At 39.6% G+C, this 24,790-nt stretch overlaps 1 protein-coding gene across 3 annotated transcripts in view; it reads right to left on the minus strand.

Moving 5' to 3' along the window:
- The window catches only part of LOC121905795 (sphingosine kinase 1-like), a 37,835-nt gene that overhangs the window by 12,340 nt on the left and 705 nt on the right, over positions 1-24,790 (minus strand). Inside the window, exons 1-2 of one of the 3 annotated variants that reach the window (XM_042424333.1) lie at positions 7,064-8,113; positions 6,540-6,689 (exon numbers count right to left, since the gene is read on the minus strand). In XM_042424333.1, coding sequence (XP_042280267.1) covers positions 6,540-6,681 — 142 coding nt within the window. In that variant the 5' untranslated portion in view covers positions 6,682-6,689; positions 7,064-8,113. Of the gene's footprint in view, positions 1-6,539; positions 6,690-6,976; positions 8,114-24,790 lie in introns of those variants that run through there. The other 2 variants (XM_042424325.1, XM_042424315.1) reach the window with 2 other exon arrangements.

Consider the following 24,790-nt stretch of genomic DNA (forward strand, 5'->3'; position numbering starts at 1 on the left):
AGCTGAAAAAATGTGAACTCATCCTTTGATTGATAATGAAAATAATTGTTAGCTGCAGCTTAAAAGTCACATTATGTAGTAGATACGAATATGTAAAAGCTCCTTGAGTGTAAACCGTATTAAATGCTTCAGTACCTTCTAATGAATTCACAATTTACACATTTCAAATGCTTCCATCAAGACGGTTTCAGTGCATCTGAGGTACTGAGATCTGTCCCCGCGCTGACCTTGTATCCAGATGAACCTCCACCCTGCCGTCGCAGCACACATCCTGACTGCAGCTCTCTTCAAGCAGCACAGTCGAGCTGCGGCGCTCCTCCACCAAAACGACAGCAGGTGATGACAGTTAAATAGCACTGACTATTGAGTGTGTGTTGGTACAGCAGGAAACACTATTAACACTATGACAGCTTACTCAGCTGCTGGGAGGTGCCTGAGGGTGTAGCCACATGGATAAACACACAAATTTCTACATGCATACACACACATACACACTCACACATCGATGTGGCTCTTTCTCTCACACACACACACACACACACACACACACACAGCAGGGAGCGCCTGAGGTGGGTTACACTGACATTTTTAATATGATTTTTTTTTTTGGCGTGAGGTTTTCTATGCATGTCCCCAACTGTTTCCTGACCCGACAGAAGACAAGACAGTCTTTAGCATTCCTCAAACGGCACCGAACTGCAATAAAAACTCTACTGTGGTTGAAGCTGGATTAGAGAAATCACCGCCTCTAACTGTAGTTGAGTCTCCTCTAATGGTGAAGACCCACTTAAGTTCGCCCCCATTCATTTTCTTTAGGACATGAGCAAATTGCTTGACAAGGCATTGTGGCAGTACAGGCGACGCAGGACTGTGAGGTGAACATCTCCACGTCGACACATCCATAGCGACGAGCAAGAATCAGCAAGGGCGATGATGCGCGCTTCCAGTGGGTCTTAAAGCATAAATATCTTAGAGAATAACTTGGATAGCAAGCTGAATATCAGATGCCGTTAAACAGACCTGGACTGAATGTATTTAGCATGTTTGCGTAGGACAAATAGCCTTTTATAGCAAAAGAAGATGTTTCACTGCATCGTGCACAGACTGGCCGCGTTCAGAACTTGTGTACATGTTTACACAGCCTCGCTCACCACCCTCAACACACTAGTGGAGTCTTAATCTAGTCTTAATATGTTTACAGTAACAGAGAGATAAAAAGTAGCTTCTTAGACCTTCTATTCTAATATTCATGCCACTCTGCACACTGTAAACATCACCAAAGGAGGCTACTCTCACCCCACTGTGCTAGCACTTAACGACCGATGATGAGGTTTTTCCCGCTGAGTGTAGTTTTCCTTTCACACATCACAGATCCAGAGAGACTTAAACGGGTTGTGCCGATAGCTGCGGGTGCTGATGGACTCTTCCTGTTCTGACGAAGCCCTCATCCAAGCCTGAACCGTGGAAGAATCGGCTAACAAGAGTTTAAACATGGGTGATCTTTTGCGGTCTGCCAGTGGAAAAAAATACCTAAACTGAGTGACAATATGTTTCAACTTAAAGTATATTTACAGTTCTGCCAAGCTGCAATTACACAAAAGCGGTAACAACCACATTAAACAAGCGAATCCTGGAAATGATTGCTCTTGGGTTACAGAGTGATGGTGGAAAAAGCCAGAGCCTATAGGGGCGGCTCTCAAAATCCATAAGTGATTTGGTTCTTAAAAGCTGCACTTAAAATGTTTTATTATGAAAACTGACATCTGTTAATTACAACATTAATCAAGCAGCCATCTTTCAAGAAATCTGTATTACTGGAGAGTTTTTCTTTGCAGATGAGACAGGAAGCATTCAGATTTCACAAAGGACCGTCTGTGTTCCAGGTCAGCCTATTTTTATTTGGGTTAAGAACTCATTTTGTTGTCAGGTGCAGTGTGTGTGTTCATGTTGGCACAGTCAGGCACAGTTATTACATGTTAAATGTGACATAAAGAGGTAATGTTTATGGTCTGATGCTGCTTGCTAAAAAAAAATATTACACTCTAAAACCAAGAACTAGGGCAAAACCAAAATTAAAAAAATGTGGGAGACCTCATGAAATTGTATCACAGGCCAGATTTGCCTGGATCCACCCACATGAAGTAACAAACCATAACTTTTACAGAACAATACAACAGTCACAGAAATAGAGCAGACGTGAAAAAAAACAGGAAAACCATGTGATGTCTTTGGGTGTTTTTGGTGTTTTTAAACATGGCAGACCTGCTGTATGCAGGTAACCCATGATCATGTCATGTTACAGGAACTATGGATTTTTAAGATCAAATGCCATCAAAGTTGTCTGCTACAATTTATGAATGACTTTCATTTTCGTATATTGTAGGATCTAGGACGCTTCCAAGATCCATGTCCTCTCCTTGTCCTACACAGTTCATATATACAATAATTGTCTTCACATCCTCACATGGACCGTAGCACAGTATGTACAGTATCATCACACTACCTTGTTAAATGAGCTGCAACATTTTTTAAGAAAGCATGTGGATTGTTGCCATAAAAGAAAGAACAAACGACTGAAAGAGAAAGAAAGAGCAGCAGAGAGGTTGTCTGCCTCCTCTGGTAAATATTATAATGCGTATTGAGCAGATGAGCACGAGAGGAAGACGAGCACGTTGTTGTCGTTTAATTAATACTGTCTGACAGACATCTTAGGATGCCTGAGCAGCGATGGAGACAGCCTGCGAGGAATCAGTGTGCCGTCTTAACTGCCACAAAGACACATGCAGAAACCCACTAACAAACACACAAAACACACTCTCTCTTTCTCTCTCTCTCTCTCTCTCTCTCTCTCTCTGGAGCACTGGATCCCCCCCCAGCAGTGCAGTCATCCTTCATCTATCCTCCACCCCTGGCAGTGCCCCCAGCTGCCACACAGACAAGGATACAATAATGAGTCTGTCCACTTTTGTTAGCAACTGCATACAAGAGACTTTTAGCCATACAGCTCGCACACAGATGCCGACGATACACATGATACACAAGATACACAAGATGCACAAGAACAGATGCTGACAGACATGCTGTTTACAGCCAAACATCTTCTAAAACACATTTTTCACTGGTAATGTGCTGCTCAAACTGTGTGTGTCCTCCAAACAGTAGCATAGCTTAGCAAGCGTTGTATACAGGGTACTAGTGAGAGGGATAGTCAGTACCCAAAGATTTTAGAGGGTGCAAGTGTAAGGAATGGATTAAATAGTGTGTTTGTGCTCTCTAAAGTGAGCTGCAAACATTAGCATGTCTGGCTAACTAGCTTACTACCTACAGTGTAGAGTGTTAATCCAGGAACAAGAGTTAGCATCATTAGCTAACTATGTTATTCGGTGCTGTTACAGGTTACATTAAAAAAATACATTCAGGTCTGACACGTCCACTGCATTGAGACGCTTTTTTGTGCAGCAGAGGATTTTATCATTCGCTTCACATCAACTTTTAAATGACTGCGCGGACACACTGTGGATTTTGGCTCCCATCACTTACACTGAAAAGCACATTTTAAGGGGATATTTTAACAGCCAGTATGAACAGGAGGAATGATAACAGTGAGGAAAACCTCTTTCAGTGTTCATGTGGACACCTGACTGTTGTTTTAAGACAGACTTGAAAAATTGTGAACCTGTCCTTTAATAGATTCATGAACTGGACGGCCTAACGGACTTATCAACAGTAAGTAAGACGGGCAGGGCAAGACGAGGGGTCAAATCAAATTCTGCTTGAAAATGATTTTAAAAAAAGACATAAAAATCTGCTTGATGGAGGCAAAATTGCAGACAGAGCAACTGACAGATGCCATAATATTGCCTTGAACAGCATATAGTTTGTTAAAATCTGCACCAGGCGACTTGGAGCGAGATGTTACCGTTTCAGTTTGGAGGAATATCTTGTGACATCAGTAACACTCTTCAGACCGGCTTGTTTAGGACGGGGCGTTCACTGGCTTCTGTGCAGGAAACAGTTTGTGTTTTTGTCCTGCTTCATGTGGGTGATACAGTTTCAACATCTGACAGCAGGAGTTAATCAGGGTAAAGGGGTCAGTCTACAATGTTTAAATCAGGTTTGCTCATTTTTTGCAGTTTTTACCACAGCGCCACTCAGATCGAAGGTTTACCACACTGGAACTGTTTACTGTATTATTCAGTAAATGCAATAAAGAACTGAAGAAGTCCAGATCATTAAAAGCAGAAGAACTCATGTGGATACAGGTCTCCAGCTATTTATAATCACATTTTTAATCAGCTTTAACAGCAGCTACCATCTCTCCATCTGTCCTCTGGTACAATGTGTTCCATCAGGTGCTCTCTCGCAGAATTTTTCATTTACTCGTTAATGATGAAATGTTCGATCTCGTTTCAACTGATAAGTCTTAACACTCACAGAATGCTCATGGGTCTAAAATATGCAGATTATCTGATGCGCGGAGCTTTAAAGCGTTAAATGTTTGCTTCAGAGCAAAAACTTTTCAGTACCATTCTCCAACAAGACCTTTGTAATGAGTTTAAAAGTTGTGACAAATAAAACATTTAATTAAGTGTCAATGATCAGCCATTAATTAGAACAACGTTTGGGTTGCCATGTTCTGAAAAACCCTTTGCAAGCATAAAGGGTAACTATTTTCTCACCGTTAATAACCATTAACTAAATGTTAGTAGCCTAGTTGTTCATATTTTTTATTAAGTAAATTATGATAGAGATGAATTGATCATCTAAAAAGTGGCACCAACTTTTAAAAGATTTATACGTTATCAAACAAACATGTGTGACCTGACCTCATACAGAGGACGTATGATGGCATGTTCTATTGATGAAAAACAGATCACAGCTTTAACACAGCTGAGACTGAAATGATTATTCTAGTCCACATGAACGTGCGTGTGATTGTTTCTTTTATGTGGAGCTCAATTAGGATTCTTGTGGCGTTACTAGACTGCGTGTAAACCAAAAAAAAAGTTTAATGCTCTTTTACTGAGGCTTCATTTGAGGCTTAAAACTAGAGATTAGAGTGAAAGATTTGTTTCAGAAGTCTATGAGTCAAGGTACCCAAATTTTCCTGTCAGTAGTCATGCTCTTTCACAGATGCGGATTAAATCTATTGTTATATATTCTTTGGGATTAACTTGTCAGAAAGTATTTCTCACAAAAAGCTCTTTTTTTGTGTGTCTGTGTGTGTGTGTGTGTTTTTTTCATATTTTCAGCACAGTGCCAGCGCTGCACGTACAAGGATTTCTGTCTTTCTTCCTTGCTGTGTTTCTCTCTTTCTGTCTGCCCTCTTTTCTCTCTGCGTGCACCTCCCACTGCGATGAAAGACATAGTTTTTTGTCTGTTATCTGACGCTGCACTGATTCATGATCAGCCCCAGACAGAGTGAGAGAGAGAGAATCAAAATGACAGACGAGGGAAAACTCACACAGAACAACTGAAACGATCGGGCTGAGAACATCTACGGCACATCTGCTGTCGAGTTATCTATCTGTCCTCGTGCTATATATACACGGGAGTGTGCACTGTATAATCATTACCACCCAGGCTAGATTATAGTGATGATGATACACAAGATTATATCAAATCTAATCATGGCAAAAAGGGGATTTTGTGTAAATGTGTGTGTTTATCATGGATGTGTTTTTATCCATATGTGTGTCTGACTGTGTGTGTGTGTACACATATTTATTACATAACAGCTCTGCTCGTGCATATGGGTCAGAGGCAGTTGATCAGCATAATGTCGGTGACAGCATGAAAACACGAAGAGGATTTAAACTAGAGGAGGGATACTGGGACAGAAAAGACATGGACATGGAAGGAGGTGTGTGTGTGTGTGTGTGTGTGTGTGTTACAAGTGATTTCTGAGAGATGTCAGTAATAAAAACAGAGATAAATGTGTTTATCTGTGCATGTAAGGGATCCATACTGTGTGTGCTTTTGGTTTGCGTGATGCACGTGTGTGTGTGTACAAACATCTTATGTCATTCAAGGTTTATTAATTTCATTTGGCAATCAAGCAACTTGATCAATAAACCGTGAAATGAAAAACGCCCGAGATTAACATCTTTTATTTCATTTATTTATTTATTATGACCAGTTTCTTTTCAGTCTGTGCTGCAGGAGGGGATTAAATATCTTGCTCAAGGACACTTGAGCATGAATTGGATGAAAAGCCATTCAAGCAGGCTTCTTTGGCTGGACTGACTGACTACTAAGATATCCTGCAGCCCACACACTCACTGCTGCACAGATGCAAATTAAAAGGCAGGTAAAACTGAAGGAAACACCAGAGAATATTCATTTATTCTTTTTTGAATAAAATGTTTATCCTAGAACGAGTGTGAGCCTTATTAGAGCTTTAAAACTAACTAATTAACTAACTAAAATGTTGATCACCATTATCCAGAACCCAAAGTGATGTTTCAGACCCTTCAATAATGGTTCACAGTAACGTGTTTGTTCTTATGCTGCATATATCTGTGTGTGTTCCTACTCACCAGTGATGACCAGTGTGTGTGGGACTCCGGCCTCGTTGAGCATTCGCTGGATGTGGTTGTTATAGAGAGAGAGCGCTTGTCCTTTCCCGCTCTGTGGATTCACCAGCAGCATCATGCGGCACGGACGAGACAGCTCGCTCATCAACACCCCTACAGAGAAAAAAGAACAATGATGACTGACAGCGACGGGAAGAGAAAAGACACATGACTGATCAACTAAAAGTCACCAAGTCACCATTAATATCAAACATTTGAAACTTGACTGAAGTAGATTCTGATCTTGAAACTGCTGCTATCAGATATTTTTACACAAAAAATATATTTTAAGACTAACAATGAGATTCAAATATTTGATAATAGGTCTGCATAATAAAGTAAATTCGAAGAGGAAAAAGTTTAGAGGCAGAAATGAAAATAGAGCAAGACATGTGACTAACAGTCAACACGCCGCATGTTTGTAAGTCAGCATGTTTTTCACAAGCAAACAGGAAACCTGGTTAACCAGCAGATGTGTTGACATTTACCGGACTAAACTAAGTGTTTCCCCTGTATTGCCCTGAATGAATAGAGTAGCGTTGCTCTGTTAAGGCATAAGGCAGTGCGTGTGTGTGTAAATGTGGGTGTGTAGTTGCGCGAGCGGCGGAAACGTGACGTGAGCGCGAGCGGAGGAAAAGTTTAGTGGTAAATTGTCGGTCTGGTAGTAAATGTAGAGACCACAGTGTGTCAGTTAATAAATGCTGCAGCTCCTCAAGACAAAGAAAATGCTCATCTATCGAAGGGGGTTAGCCCCGAAGTGTTAGCAACAACGCGTTAGCTTAACAGGCTAACTTAAGGTGGACTGACTTTTAAGGTGGACCGGCAATTCTCAATGTGTCAATCTCAGAAAATAGTCACATTTGAGAAGCTGGAATCAGAATATTTGGACTTTTTTTCTTAAAAACATACTCCAAATGACCTCAATAACTGGCGACTAATTGATTAAACAACTAATTGTTGCAGCTCTAATAGATTGTTAAGAAATCAGGTTTATCCAATCAAATCTGTTGGTGTTTACCAATCAGGTTCTTAATCCCTTAAAGCAGGCCTGTTTACATGATGTTTAAGAAATTCTGTTTCTACAAAAGTCGACAATAAGCAGGTTTTATAAGTGTCGGTTGGGTCATAAATACAAGCAGTTGAGGCAGAGCCACAGTGCTGAATATACTTTACATCTACAGAGAAATAGAGTTGGACATGGGGGATCTGTGTGTTCTGGTGTATCCAGTAGGAGACACCTTTATCTCTCCTGACAGACTCTGGCAATAAAGGGGACGTTGTACAAGGATTGTTGGTGATAAAACATCGGATTCATTTGTATTCTATAAAAGAAAAGAACAAGACTGGTGCATCCACGGGGGAGAGGAGGTTATAATGATTAAGTGTCTACTGCAATGGAAAACCCCATGTATGTGGCACACAGGACATGCTGCCGGATGTTCTGCACAAATATAGTAATAATGTGAATTGATTATTAGCTGATATTTGCATTACTCGACACATCTCTCTGTATATATCTGTTCTCCCACCACAGACTGTGTGATCCAATCATTCTGTAAATCTGTTAATAAAAACACTGTTTCTGTATATTCGGTGTATTTTCTGTGAGTTTAATGTGATTGTGTTTTTCAATGTTTTCATTTATGTGTCGTATAATTCTCAGTTATTATTATCTACAGTACAATATATCATATTTGCTGCTGTAACACCCCCGTTGTAGTTTCAATCTGATGTCTGTGGTCTGTATTATGAAAAAACAAGTAGGAGATTTGTGGAATACAAGTAATAACAAAGGTCAGCGGTCAGTTACACACCATTCAACACAATCACACACACACACACACACACACAAAAACTAATCCTACACTGCTCACATCTAAAGACGAACAAGCACAGAAGCAGCAGTCTCTCTCTTCGGTGTGTTTTTAGCTGCAGGGTCGAGAGGAAATCAGTGTTCAAAATATCTCGGGGATCAAACAGATTTCAGAGGGTTACGCGGGGTTACAAAGATCTTACAAACACAGATCCTGAATCTTTTCAAAACACTCTGAAGATTTACGCTCTTTCAGAAGCACAGCGTGAAGCTAAAGGAGGGAGAAACTGGAAGGAGCTGCTTTTAGCTTTGTGTCCCACAGCGTCTGCCGAGGATTAATTAAGTACTGCAGGTCTGTGCTTTGCCAAAATATTCAATTAGGATGTATTTGAGATCAGAGGAGTAAAACAAGATAGAAATGTGATGGAAGTCAGAGAATAAAGATAAAACTGTTCTGTAACTGCATCTCAAATGTTAAAGCACATCACACTATCATCTCTAAGAAAACTGAAGTGAGATTCTTAACCTCTCTGCTACTTGTCTGATCAAAGTTAGAGCTAACTACTTATTCGTTGCCTCTTCTTCTCTCCTCTCCACTCATGTGGGACAGGAAGCCATCAGCCACATTGGACACACTGCAGCTGTGGGATAAATTTACAGCGAGGTACACAAAATCCTCTCTGTTGTAGAAACAACACACTCCAGTAAGACTGTTTTCTATGTCACGTCTTGTCAACAAACACAAAAAAAAACAAAACTATATGGCAAAAAAAAACCCCTGCATTGATATTCCTCTCTTGGAGAGCGATTTGTATTGCAGTCTGCTGGATTTTGTTTTAAAGATCAAAACGCTGTGAGCGTGGAGGGAGGAAAACCATACAAACAAGTCTGACAGCTGATGAATGAGTAACAATGGGTGGAACTAGTGAAGTGCAGATGCTCCAGGGATGAGCGCATCTAACTGGTTCAAAAGCATAATTGGCAGGTTTAATCTGAGTGGATACCGCATTTCCAACGGAGCCACACTGAAACTACAAGGATGCAGTTAAACAGGTCAGAAATATTCAAACACATAACCACATGTTTACCTATTTGTATTCACCTCTGTCTGTCTGTGCTGTGATAAACTCCTCAGTCCTAAAGGCCTTTCTGTTCCCTGATAATCCTGAATGTAACATCTTACATACTCAGTTAATTAAGCACACTAGCTAGTTGTCTGGCTGCATAATGGTTTAAACATGAGCAAAAAACTTGTGTGTGTGAAGTGTAAAGCAGCTAAAACAGGTGGAACGTGATCCAGTCTCTTCTAGTTCAAGTAAAAGACGTGCAGCAGAGTTTTGTGCAACCTGTCTAAAGCTTTTCAATTAAAGCATTTAAAAAGAACAACGCAGTAATCCAGATCACACGTGCTAGGGCTGCAACTAATGATCATTTACATTATCAACTATTCAATTTGTATATAAAATTTCAGAAAATAGTGAAAAACATCCCTGGTGGTTCAAAAGTTTAAAAAATATTCAGTTTACTATCATGTATGACACATAAAAGCTTTAAATTCACATATTGGAAAAGCAAATATTTGGCATTTTTCCTTTAAAATAATGATTATTTGATTATCAAAATTGTTGCTGATGAATTTTCTGACAAACGATTTCATCAATGAATCGTTGCAGCAAAGAATGAGTCTATAAATCAAAACATGAGCATGACCACATGGGGAGAATTATACTGCAATATTACTACTGAAATATTGCATAAGTACTGCACTGCAGCAAGTCCCACAGCAGTGAGAAGTGCAGAACAGAACTGCAACTATTTTCATCATTGATTAATCTTTTACTCTGTAAAAACGGCAACCGCACTGAGGAGCCTGTAGTGACGTCTTCAGTTTGTTTTGTCCGACCAAGAACTTTAATTTACCGTCACGTATGAAGAAAAGCAGCAAATCAGAGAAAATATGGCCTTTTGCTTGGAAAAATAACCAGCTGTCATGAATATTTCTGTCGATTTACCAATGAATTTACGAACTAATGGTTGCAGCTCTACTGAAGAACCTGCAAATCACATTTCCTAGCATTCCTTTGAAAGCTGCCCAGCTGCTTTCTCCGTAGGATGAATATTCCTGTGGAGTTTTCTCAGAATCATAAGGACCGGACTCCTGAGGGAAAGAAGTGCCCTCATGAATCAGCTGGCATGACAGCTGGCAGCGAAAGGCCCTGACCTTGCTGTCTCTGTGCCCCAAACAACCGCGCAGACCTTGTTGGCTAAATCCAACCCCATGCCACTTCCTGTGTGCCACCCCTCCCTTCTCAAAACATTCCAGAGGGCACTATCTATCTCCTCGTCTCTGTCTGTCCACGCTCCGGGTTTCCTCCTCTATCATTAGCTCGGCTGCAGCGGCGCTGTGGCACGGAGCCAAAGTATGACACGCGTCTAATAAAACACACTAAAATCAACACGAATGTAGAGAAAATCTATTTTACACGCCTCCCCCCCCACATCTATAATTACACATCGTCCACCATGCTGGACTTTCTGCAGTGGATGTTTAAAGCAAATACGGGTTATTTTCTTCAAATGAGGACTGGTGGTTTATGACAGCAGATAATGTGTCTGGTTTGTTTGTATAGGGATGGGTGTAGCCCTGATTGTCAAGTGATGATATATGTTGCTGCTGATGAACATATGCGGTTAAAGACACTTATTTTGGTTCGTTCCTGCGGCGACTTCATTCTGTTTCTGGTTATTTATGTAATCAGCTTTAGTAAACAATTATGTCAGAGCTTGGATTTAGTTATTATTACCCTGACGAATCAATTAAAGAACAAAAAGCTTGTTAGTGTGTCAGATAAAGTGATGAAACGGATGACACTACCGTAGTTTAAGAAGCCAGCAAACTGCTTCATCATCATCATCATCATCATCACAAACAGCAGCCAAAAAAACGAAAAAGATGAAAAAAACAACAACGGCAACAAAGCTCCGCTCTGCATCTCAACTAGACTTGATCTGTGATTACAGACGTCTCATAAGCTCTCTTCAAACCGAGAGCATGGGAACTGTCCCAGATCTTAATGGAATAATCACTACTGACGTATTCGCCATAGGAAATAACAGCCTAAATGAAAGGGAAAAACCCTAGAGCCGGAAAAAACACTTTTTCCGCCAAGGTTCCTTATAATAACGATCTGGGTGCATATAGAGACTGAGAATAGACAACTTTCTTAGCTTTGTCTGACAGCAGTGTGTCACTTTCCCTCAACTGGACAAGGTTTAACCATAAACTTCATACATGTTTCTTACGTTCAGGTATTAAATGTGTGTTTTCCAATTTTATTTTAGATAGAAACTAGAATCATCTCTTTAATATTTTTATTTGTTTGTATTTAGGCTGTCCAGACGTTAAAGTGAAACATGCAACCATTACTCAGCATGTTGCATATTCATTATTTAAACACATGAAATTATTCATGACCTTACATGGTCACTCTCTCTTTCAAAAGGTGTCGTCACTGCTTGGCTCATACTGACTCATTGTGATATGCGTACGTCAGTCATACCAGTGTCTCACTCAACTTCCCTCAAATTAGCTCTCCTTCCGCGGTGAAGCACGGCCAACCGTTAACTTTCTGTGATTAAGGCAAGAAGTAGCGATCTCTATGAAAACTGCAAAAGCGCCAGACTGTTGTCACGCTCAGCCGAGCCTGACGCACACAGCTCAGCCGGCATGAATTAAGACACTCAGATGGGACCCCTCCAGATTTCATCTCATTAGGGGGTTTAAATAGAGAGAAGAGACATCAGGACATGTTTGTTTGCCTTTTGCTTAAATGTGCGTTTCAGTTTAGGAAAAGGATGGCGCTCTTACAACGTGTCCTGCTTCATGTTAACATACATGTGAAGAAAAACACAACATCTATGCAACACACAGCTGGTAAGTACTTGCAGAGCTCTTATACACACAAAGGAAAACTAAGGACAGATTGATGTTTGAATCATAATCACAGAAGCACAAACTGTACAGTACACAGGGTTTTACTAAATCCTCTTGAAAACTAGTTCTGCTGCTGATTTGTCACTTAACTGTGGGAACCAACCATTGACCATCATTAAGCCAGTAAACAAGAAGAGTCTACAGCTAACGTCAGCATGCTAACATGCTAACAACGCTAACATTCTTATATTTAGCAGGTATAATGTTAACCATCTTAGGTTAGCATGTTAATACGCTAACATTTGCTAATTAGCACTAAACACAGAGTACAGCTGAGGCTGATGTCATTAGTTAAGCAGGTATTTGATCATAAACCAAAGTATTGGACAAACTGAAATGTTGGCCTGATGGTGGCTCTAGATAACTAATAATGAATCCTGAGGGGGGCGCTGATATCTGTATCAAATTTCATGACAATCCATCCAATAGTTGATGAGATATTTATGTCTGGACCAAAGTGGTGGACCAACCAACGTCCCAACCGACATTTATATTACTAGTGTGGCTAAAATGTTCATACTATATGCTTGCTGGTGGCTCTTGTGTACATGTGTGCTCACTGGCGTGTGCACTGTCTGTGGCAGATATCACTCAGCGTCCTGTGGTTTCATAATGTTAGCTTCTCTCAGTCTGCAGAGGACATTAGACTGAAAATAAATCAGTGCTGCAACTTCTTACTAAATGTCAGCTCATATCAGTTGAAACTTTGCTGTAAATGGGTATTGAAAGCATATTTTTTTTTATCATTCTCATGCAAATACAGATCTACAGTAAGGATGTGAGGACCTCCACCCATGTCCACCTACCCACCAACAGCTTTGTGTCTGACTGAAGACAGTCTTACATTTCTGCCTGTTGCACGGTGGGGACGTGGGCTCTAAGCCCTGACAAACACCCATTAGAAGGGAATCCCATTTCCACATTTAAGGGATTAGTGGATTAACATGTATTTGACCTGGTACTTATTCTCTCCCTGCCTCCTGTATTATGACAGATATGTCCCATCTAATAAATTTAAGTTTTGTCCCAGACAATCTGAGGAGTCAGCTACTAGTCTGTACCTCATAGTCATTAATGTGTGTGGAGAAAATCTTGTGTTCAAAACCATAACCAAAAGAAAAATAATAAAAATCCAAGCTGCCCATCAGCGGTTAAGGCGAAGCGCAATAAAAAAATGTGCAATTACACAAACTAAAGCCATAAAATCTATTTAAATATCGCAAGACATGACTTAAACTATTGGTGGATGACTCTATGCTGCATCCATATCATCCTCCAGTTTCAGCCTCAGCAGATATGAGATTGTCATCTGATATCTGTGCAATGTTCAGCCTCTAAACCGAGCTTCAACAGCGTACTGTAGTTAACTACATACCAGCCGTAACCTCACGATGGAAATCCAGAGAGACAGAACAATGTCTGGGGTGGATCCATCATGATTATAGATGTTCGTTTCTGCTACTGGTGATCTTATACTCAAATGTCATATCATTCATTGTGACATGCATCGCAGGCCAAGGCTCCCATCCAGACCGAAGTGCAAATTGATTTGGACCATTTGGTGTCACTTTTTACATTATGGAAGGATGAATTGTTGTTTTTGCTTGTGTGCTTTCAGTTTTAGTTATATGACAGGCTTCTTATTTATATGTATTTATATTATTCTAGACTGAAATACCATTTACAGCATTAAAAAAAACTACAAGATAATTACAAGATGCATTTTTCGCTTCCTTTCCTATTTTAATACATTACCTCAACATGAATATATTCATACCAGAATAATTAACATCACAAACATCATGAAAGTATGCAAATGAAGAATACAATCAGTAATCATTTGTACCATTTAATTTGCAGGTTTATTCTAATATAATTGAAGGATTTGATTTTCTGCGTGTCATTATCATAAATGAATATAAATCTGTTTTACTGCAGTCTTTACGAACTTTACTTTTGGTCGTTGGACTTCTCATTTGTTTACAACTTGATCACTGACTGCACCTTTAACCGGAGTTCGTCTCACCTCCCTGCACCTGACTGCAGTAACACTTAGGGTGCAGTGAGGTGATAACTCGTGTCCGTAACACCGACTGTAAATCAAAGAGTGAAGGCTGCTCGAGCACACAAGCAGATTTCTGCTGAGCCAGACCACAAAGGGTGTGGAAGGAGGAGGAGGAGGAGGAGGAGGAGGAGGTGCTGGTGGTTAGCCGGCAGTGGGTCTATATTAAGAAAAGCAGCGAGTTTATGACATTGAGGTTTTTATTAAAATTCATCCTGCACTGTCTGTCATCTAGTTGTATCCTAAGCTTTGTTATACAGAGATGCATGTGCTGTTATCCGTTAGCAGCGGGGGGGGGGACGTCTCATGTGGGTATTTTAGTCCGCAGGGTCAGATTAGGGAGGGGAGGTTAGACCACCGCATGAAAACAAACTCCAAAGCAAAAACTTTCCAACACTCAGCCGGTTACATCACCGCTAATTTAGTGCTCAGTGAAAGTTTTCTTTCAATGAGAGCTGGAGCTTAAATGCTTAATTAATGCACTTTGCTGAACTGTACGTTCACTTCTGTCAGATTTAAAGAAAAACATATGCAGTAAACACTTGGAGCAAAACATGAGATTTTACTGCAAACTGTAAAAAAAAAAAAAAAAAAAAAAAAAAAAGACAGAATACATACTGTAAAAGGTCGGCTTTGTGCCAGCGTATGTAGGAAATGCACTTCGACTTCCCGATATAAAAAAAAAACAACATAACCACATGTTTCTTTTACTAGGAAAAAAGAAAGTCTTTTTTGGAGGTGAAGCAGCTGCTCTGCAGTCTGACTGGTCATTTGGTGGTTTCTGTTGTCATCAGCTTATCACAGAATGACTTGAGTGACCATTTCTGGGAAAAGCAAACACTGAACGTCTTTATTGCTGAGAATTTTTTTTTTTTTTTTTTACAAGGAAATGAACAGAGTTTGAAGCATTCCTTCACCAACATGTTTTTATTTAAGGAAGCTGAAGACAGAGTGCATTTTGCCAGATTTCACCAGTACATTCCACCATTTGGATGTGCTCGGGGTAAGAGGAAGGGCAGGACGCTGTCATTACTGACACAGAGCTGCTGTGAGCCCCCAGAACAACAGAAAGCTCTCCAGAGAGAGACGGAGAGAGCGGCTGAATCAGAGGTCTCGACAGCACGTCAAGCTCTATCACAGCGTATGTCTGATGAGGAGGAGTCCTCGGGGAGAGGACTGCTGCTACCTCTGCTGTCTGACTACACACACACACACACACACACACACACACACACACACACACACTTCTAATATTCAAATTGCATAAGGGACTGTAACTGTAACCTGATATCATTTTTTTTACCCTTTACTAGCAAGAGATACAACCTGTTATGAATGAATTATGAGGTTTCTGTTGTAAAAGAATCAGGAGGTTTCATCAGTCTTGTCGTTAAAGACTCATTAATCACAAGGGTGTGATCCTTGATGGGATTAGTCACATGGTTTATAGGCTTCACACACCCAGAAAGCTATACAGCGCAATACTTTACATACAGCACTAAAGCACTGACGTCTCCAAAACCAGCCATACATTAAATACTGTGTGAGAGTATGTTTACATGTCAACAAACACACTAATAAATGAGAGTAATCAGCCGTCAGTAGGTCAGTAACAGAAGTTCATTACCGCTGTGGTTATACGGAGAGAGGCTACGAACAGCTGCAGTAAATTAATGCAGTACCCCTTAAAAGCATCTTTATTGGATGTTTTTTCATTACGAACAAGTTTAAAGAGTGTAAAGGTGGTGTGTTCAGTAGTAAAACCATTTCTAACTTTATTAGGCCATTAAAGTAGCGTCACAACTGCTTTTGCATTCAGCCAACAGTTTCAGCCGGAGAACAACCCAACATGTCCTCCTACTTGTTCTGCAGCAAATTTCTTTCTTGATGAAAAATGATGGACTGCCCAACTAACTGTAATATATATATATACATATATTATGTGGGACGAATATTCTGTGATATTCAACCATATCACCTGCAAAGCAACGTCAGAAGTTTTGTTTTCATCATTTCTGAATTTCACAAATGACCAAATATTTCTGATGACTGAGTCAATGTTTTGACTCCTTCGACTTCCTGTTTGTGTTTTGTAGCCCAGAAAAAGTGGAATTAAAAATATTTCTGTTGTATTATAGTTCTGCTTGTATTTCTGAAATTGTGTAATAGAGCTGACCAACCAGTGTCCCAGCTTCAACTCTGCCAGCGGTAATGTATCAGTAACAGGATCGACTGGCTGAGAGAGGCCTGGATTTGGCTGCTAAAAGGAGCAACACCAGTTCCCCCGAGAATGTCGAGCTAGGTGCTTCTCATCTGATTTTCCGTCATTTCTGTTTCCATGGTTTCACACTGAATTAACACTTTTATTCAGTTATAGTGCATCAGCACAGGTCATGATCCTTGTGATGATTCAAAAGCCTTTTAAAACATGTACAAAACTCGATGTGTCACTACTGTCCAACCTCAATGAAACACTCCCTGAGTAAGAATCTGAATCTACAGTGTGATGAAATGCAGCTGATGTTTTGTCTCCACAGATTGTGTGAATAGCATCTTACTGACACTGATGATAATAAATTCCTTATAAGGACGCAAACTATGAAGGAGGTCAAAGGCCAATGCTGAACTGAAAACACAAGGTAGAACTAGAAGTAGCATCTACAGTTTGTCAAGACACATATAACACTGATAGTACTCAGCCCTGGAGGTTACCCCAAGGCTACTATTTCACTATACTAAGCAAACACCTTCTCTAGTAAATGAATTGTGATGCCATTCAGGGAGAAAAGAGAAGAAAAATAAAGCTATATGTTGGACAAGATTGACGCTGCCGCTCCGAATCAAAAAGCTACGAGCTCAAAGAGCATCCACAGGATGAGCCAAAACTGCTGCTACATGTTTGGATTATGGAGCCGGTTGCACTAGCAGTACGCAAGTTAAAACTTAGCCTAGTTATGATGCAAGCGCTTCCTAATGATTTGCACATCACTAAATTCAAACCGGTTTCACCACACAAACTAGTTCTTCTGTAGAGATTAGATGTTGTTTATGTTTACATGTGCTAACTGCCAGGTGTAGCTGTTGCATCACATAGCTGAATGAATGAACATGACAAAGCTAACATTAGCTTGCTAATATCTGACCCTTTTAGACTGAAGAAGAAAAGTGATAATATGGAACATGGTCGATATATCTGACCTTTAAAGTCCACACAAAAAAACCCCACTAAACCTCAAATTACAAAACTTTACACCGATAATGTTTGACTAAATGATCAAATAACGACAGTTAGCTCAGCATGATCAAATATTTCCCTCTCACTGTAAACTACATGAATACTAATTCTGAAACACACATATTTCTGCAGGTATCCAGATAGAAACAGAAGAAAGTCAATATGAATATACAGGACCAGTTAAAGGTTTTGGACACACTTTCCAATTAACTTGAATGAGAAAGTGTCCTGTATATTCATAAAGGATTGTCAGTTAAGTTTATTTTATCTTTTGGCCCTTAAAACTGCTATTTTTGGAAGTGACATCACTATGTGATGCTATAGTGACTTCCTGTTTACATATTTGGTTGCTTTGTAATGTACTGATGTTTCCTAGGAACCGATTCACACATCACTAATGCTTGTCTTATCTAGAAAACACATGTTTACAAGTGTTTACTAGATAAGACTGTTAGGTTTTAATGGTGCGACCGGATTTAGTAAACCACTAGTAGTTACTAAGAATGTAGGGGGGACTTTATATACAAACTCAGTGATGGGTACAAACAGTTAGTGCAACTCAGTCCAGGGGAATCAGAAAGACCTCTGAACTTTTGAGAAAGGACTCAAGTGTTTCTGGCCTTCTAAAGTTCAACACTTGACTGTTAAAATCTTTTTTTTTTTGTTTATTTGACATAAACAGAATCTCACCTACATAAGAAAAACTTAGGAGACTACAACAAAGCGAAGCTGATAAGGAAGTTGTGTCATCACTGTTTAATTTTTATGATTTATCTTCCGGTCTCGCAGATGAAGTCTGGATGAATCAAGACAGATGATAACAAAACGCATGAATGTACGCTCCCGGCTCATTGTGCAATCTGGGGACGTCTCTTCAAAAATTAGCAGCAGATTTTGTCAGTGATACCACGGAAGAGAGAGCGAGTCTCGGCTCCGTCAGTATTGGACATGTATACCGTCTGCTGGGCTTTTCTGACAATGTGGTCCCATTTCTGCCGTTCCTATTAAGACCAGGACTACTACGAGAAAAAATCTTTGACATCTGACTACATTCTGCATCATGCAGATAATTTAATCACCCAAAGTTTTAATTAGACACAATCCATTTAACTTCACTTGATGTAAAATCTCTTACAATGTTTTCTTTATTAGTGATGCTACGACTCATTGTGTGTGTAATTTTAGTATTTGATTAAATAGGACAAGAGAGGAGCTGCTATTTTCTAATTTTAGTCATTTTGATTTACCTGTACTCACTATTTCTTTCCGAAGTGTCTAACTCACTGACTATCACCAGTCACAGCAGAATGAACATTCATATTAATAACCATGCTGATCATACTGTTACTGACTTCACTGACCGATTAGAAAGCCAAGAATTTACTCAACTTGTCACTGTGGCTTCACATCAGCGTGGACTCGGCATCTACTGGATCTGGTAATATCACGAGAGCTACACAGTGAAAACATTACAGCATCTGACCCAGAAACAGAAATCTTACACAATGAAACGGGTTGAACAACAGTCCCAGTGAGCTCGTATCTGTGGCTGACAGTGATCTGATATATTCAAACCCCAATTAATTGATTCCCATTAGTTGGTAATTTGTTGTAATTCATTGTCATTAGACTGTGGCAGCCAAGTGCTTAAGCCAGATGACGACCCGCAGTGATTGATTTGATCAATATTAGTACACTCTCTCCCGCCTGCTGCCATCACCTGACTCATGCTGTCCACAGCTGAACCGAATCCATTTATTGACAACATGGAATTAATACCATATAGGAAATACTTGGCAATGCGGCTTAAGTGTCAATTTTAATTGTCAGCAGGGATCAAATTTATGGGAACTTAAATCAGGGCTCTGATACACTCAGCTGATGACAAAGTGAAAACAAAGACTGATGGATGTGTCACCTCATGTCGCCTCTTATCAGCTGCTGAAAGTTAAATACACCATAAAGATTAAAGCCAACAGTCAGCTGACCCTCACCCAACATGCATGTGGAGTCAAAATAATCAATCAATTCGTGGATTAACAAATAATAATCTGCATCTATTTTTATAACTGATTAACCGTTGAAGTGATTTATTCTGGCAAATATCCAAAAACATCCCTCAGTTCCAGCTTCATACTTGTGAGGATTTGCTGCTTTTCTTTGTCATGTGATCGTAAAGTGAATATCTTAGTTTTGGACTGTTGGTTGGACAAAAGAAGCGCAGTTTATAGACCAATGAATGAATTGATTGATTGAGAAAATAATCAGCTCATTAATCACTAATAAAAATAATTTGAGTTGCAGCATTACATGCATATACAGTATATTCTGCTCCTGGTCCAAAACCATCATAGACAGAAACAAACCATCTGATTATAGTCTTGTTATAAACATGGAATACAAACTAAGAATATATTGATAAATATAATAATGATAGTAATGATAAATGCAATTGTGTAAAATCCTCGCCCCTTGATTTGCACCATCATCTCCAGCCCTCCTGTGGTTTAAGGCCACTCAGATTATCTCTCTCATCCGCGGGCCAACTGAAGGCTTGTTGCGTGACCCCAGCAGATGTTTGGTGTGATGGATGATCATTATCATGCAAACTAGTATTGATGCAATGAACAGGAAAGTGGAGTCTGTCAAACAGTTTGACGGCGTCGTCTATTAGAGCGGAGATGCAACGCTGATCGACCTGAGCGTGATTGTGAAAAAGCACAGAGTCAGCCTCGTATGGAACGAATCTCTTTGCTATAACACTGTGAGAAGAATATAGTTGTGAACCTAGAACCAAGGCTGAGATAATTCATTCATGCAGACTGGAGTTGCGTTTCATCTTCTACCTGTCAGAGGTAAGTAGATCTGGTGGAAACAGATGCTTTCTGAATAATTCTGCGAGCGCACCAGAAGTCAAGCCAATGACACAAGCACTAATATTGATAGAGAGGTCAGACAGGCGGCACTGACCTCATTCAGACTAATGGTTTGGATGCAGAGCTCCCAAAAATGATTTATTATGGTTCACAAGGCTTCTGGCATAATGAGCAGCTTAGTGTAGACTGTCAGTTAGACTGGAATAATCTCGCCACTTTCCAGAAATACAAAAGACCCCTGCAGCCTGAACGAGGTTTCAGATGAATGCTACTGACGATGCACATGCTCAGATGTTTTTATTTCTTCAGCATTTCTGGTTCTCTTCAACATTCTTCTATGAAATCCTTTATGACAATATATGTACTTTTAGATCACATTATTGATATGTATCCTGATATAATACATTGTCTGGACAATCATTTGAGAATTTTTTAATGTATGCAATAAAAAAATAACCAGAAATGTCTGTTTTTGAATAATCCTGCAAATTAAAAACCTTCATCACACTGATATAAAAATCCTATAACATGACTAAGAAACTACAGCCACTCCAGCAGCTAACACAACGTCTACACAGGTGACGTGGTGAAAGCAGCACGTTAGCAGAGCATTCAGGTGCAGTACTGAGTGTTAGAGCATTTTGTTAGAATTTGACCTATTAGCGTCCCTGTCTGGATCAGCGCCGTGGCTACGGCCTGTAGCTGTGTGCCGTACGATGTAGCAGAGAGCCAGCTGCTGGTGGCTAGCAGCTAGGCTAGTGGTTTCTAAAAGTTTAGAAGAGTATCTTTTGGTGGCCACTTAGCAACTGCTTTCACATTACAATTATCACCACAGTACCACAACAATCCGTGTGCGTTTCACCTGCCTTCAGGGGGTAAATGTTATCCAATAAAGAAGCAGAATAGCTGGTCTGACCAGCTCGAAGCCGGTGAGTGCGTCAGGTTGACCAGCCTGGTCATTCACACATGCACACCTTTCTTCTAGCAGTGTGGTTCAAAAACGTCATATATATTGAAAAAAATAAGAAAAGCATCCAACAAGGTCGAAATTTTATCAACCCACCCACCCGAGCTCATTTTTACCAACATAATCCACCCTAAAGCCACCCAACTGGGCGGAAAATCGCCCGATCTGGCAACATTCTTTGGCATAACCAGATCCAGTTATTATAGACGCGGTGTCAACCAATCAGGGGCCACCAGGAAAACCCAAACATATTACACACATACCTCCGTACGCCCTCTGGCACATAGACAAAGATCGTAGGCAGCACTTTTTCATTAGTCTCACATTTCTGTAATTATGTTTGATTTATGTGAGAGTAAGAACTGACATTTACACACAACACAACAATAACAATTTTTCATTAAAATATGTATTTCACAGTTGGAATTGCAGGATGGGCGGACCACACGCCCCTGATCTAGATTAAACTTAAGTACAAATTAAATTCCATGTCTGCAGAAATGGCAACAGACACAGCAGGTGTTAAGAGATTTGTGTGTCGGTCTGAATAACGAGAAGTCCGTTAGATGACTACAGAGCAGGTGAAGCCATGGAGACACTTGTGTTTGGGTTTCTGTCCTCAGGTGAAAACTTACTAGGTCAATGTCTCAGGTTAAACTCGAGGTGGTTGATTGACAGCATTATTCTAAGCATATAATACTGTCTTTAGTTACCAAAAGTCTGTTATTTCCTCCTGTGACAATGACAGGCAGTATAGAATTGCAGCATATTTTGTCTCGTTAAAAAAACATTTGTGCAGATTGGGAAACGCTATCTGGGTCACACTGTGCCACTGATACCAGGGCTGTGTGGAGGAAAAAGTTTGTGTGCGAGGCATAAATTACATTCGATATTTCTTCATTCAGATGGGACAGTTTGACGAAGCGGACAAATAACGAGATAACTTATCTTTAGAAATCTCCAATTATAGCTCGTTTCCCTCAGGAGTAATTATACCTCTTGGCATTGCATGAACTCAATAGCAGTAATACCGCCTCGTGATTCTCAGGTGTCTTTTATGTTAAAAAGGTTTGTTTGCTGACTGGAGTTACTGAAACGTGACTCTTGATACCACACCAGTCCTGTTGTTTTATTCATTTCAGGAGTAGGTTAAAGGTAATGCAATAGCCTTTTACACAGCAGAGCTGATAAGAGACAAGAATCCAGCTCTGTACAGGATAAACCTCGTGACATTTAGTGGTAATATCGTAGAGGTAATACAGCCTTGTGTTTTCCAGACACCTTTTATGTTCAAATGGTTTGTTTGCGTTCTGTAGTTAATGAAATGTGATCTGTTGTTTTATTCATTTAAAGAGTAGTTTAAAGCTAATGGAGAAAAAGCCTCTGACAATGCTGAAAGCAGAAAATAAGCAGAGGAAACTATATAGCTAATTAAAAGCTGCAGGGCAAAATCAATAATCAATATAATGTGAATAAAACAGGAAGTTTCTTCAGTATGAACCAGTTGAAGTAGATTGGAATATATACAAGAAGAAAGTCAGTACTTGCTGAGTAATGACTGACTGAGAGCAGCTAACGATGTCTTTAAAAACACCAATTCAACACTGCTCTCCTATAATGTTGTTGGACTCATGATGGACTGTCTGAAATACAGGAAGGATCAAAATCTGCAAAGTCTTTCCAAAAATCAGTGAATCATAATCAAGGGGGATCTGACAGGATCTGTCCTCGCTGCAGGTCCTGGAGGTTATTTCCTGGAAGTGACTAATGAAACAGCCACAACAGCTGAAATTATTAGTCAGTTAATCAATTCGTTGATTGATAGTAAACTCATCGCCAATTATTTCCTTCATTGTTTAAGAAAATACTAGAAAATGACAAATATTTTCTAGTTCCAGCTTTGTAGTTGTGAGAATTTGCTGCTTTACTTTTGACTCATGAGATAATTAAACTGAATATTTTCTGTTGGTCACACAAAACGAGAAATTTGACGACGACCGACTGTTGTCTGACGTTGTCTAGACAAAACTGTTAATCAAGAAAATCAGCAGATTCATCAAAAATGAAAAATAAGTCATGTAAATATTCATAAGTTCAACAAAACGTCGTCTATATAAATAACCGTCAGTAATCACATATCAGTTCTGCTGGATCATTTTTGACTTGGTGATAAAATCTGACTCATAATCACTGCAGTCTTCGGTGTTAAACCAGCTGATAGCTGAGATGAGGCTGCATGATAAACCAGCAAAGCATTCAGCTCCAGGTTCATCACGTCGCAGTTAATCTGTGGTCATTTCATTCACTGGAAATGTGTTTCTTAATACACTTCGCACCACTAGAGCACATTATAAACTGAAATGGTAGAAGCCTCCAGGCAGCAACCTTGTACCTACAGCAGCTTGAGACAAGATCTGGTCTAAAGCCCCTATTATTCCAGTAGATGGTGCTTCCAATGAGCATTTACATCCATTTAAGTGGGGCTGCAACTAATAATTATTTTCATTATCGATTCATCTGTGGATTATTGTCTCGATTAATTAGTCGTTTGATCTATAAAATGGCAGAAAATGGTGAAGCACGTCGATCACTGTTTCCCAAAAGCCCATGATGACGTCTTCAAATGTCCACAACCCAAAAATATTCAGTTTACTGTCAACAAAGACTAAAGAAACCGGAAAATATTCACATTTGCGAAGCTGGAACCAGAGAATTTGGACATTTTTTTTCTTCAAAAAAATGGCTCAAAATGATTCATCAATTATCAAAATAGTTGGCAGTTAATTTAATAGTTGACAAATTGATCAATCGACTAATCATTGCAGCTCTACATTTAGGTTAAAGTAACACAACCTCATTACTAACGTTAACTGGCCTACACAATGAACAGAAAGTGGGAGAAACTGAGTCAGAAACAGCTCATTTTTGCCTCAGAGATTAGATTAGATTCATAACCTACATATAGAAGGCAATACAGCTCTCTTCACATATTGTTTATCATAAAATCTTATTCATATATTTATACCACCTGTTTTTTGTAGTATCTGTATTTTTCTCACTTTGTATACTTTCTATTTTTGATTGTTATACAGCACAAGACAAATTCCTTGTATGTGAAAACTTACTAAAGTTTGTTTCTTATTTTTCTTAATTAAGATAATCAATAAATCAATAGATGAACAATGATATCCAGTTGACATGTCTTTGCCTCGAGCAGACACACAGTCTGGTTTCTCTTCATAGTAATTCATAAAACTGTGAACAGACT

Source organism: Thunnus maccoyii, chromosome 2 (genome assembly GCF_910596095.1).
Source record: "Thunnus maccoyii chromosome 2, fThuMac1.1, whole genome shotgun sequence".
NCBI lineage: Eukaryota > Metazoa > Chordata > Actinopteri > Scombriformes > Scombridae > Thunnus > Thunnus maccoyii.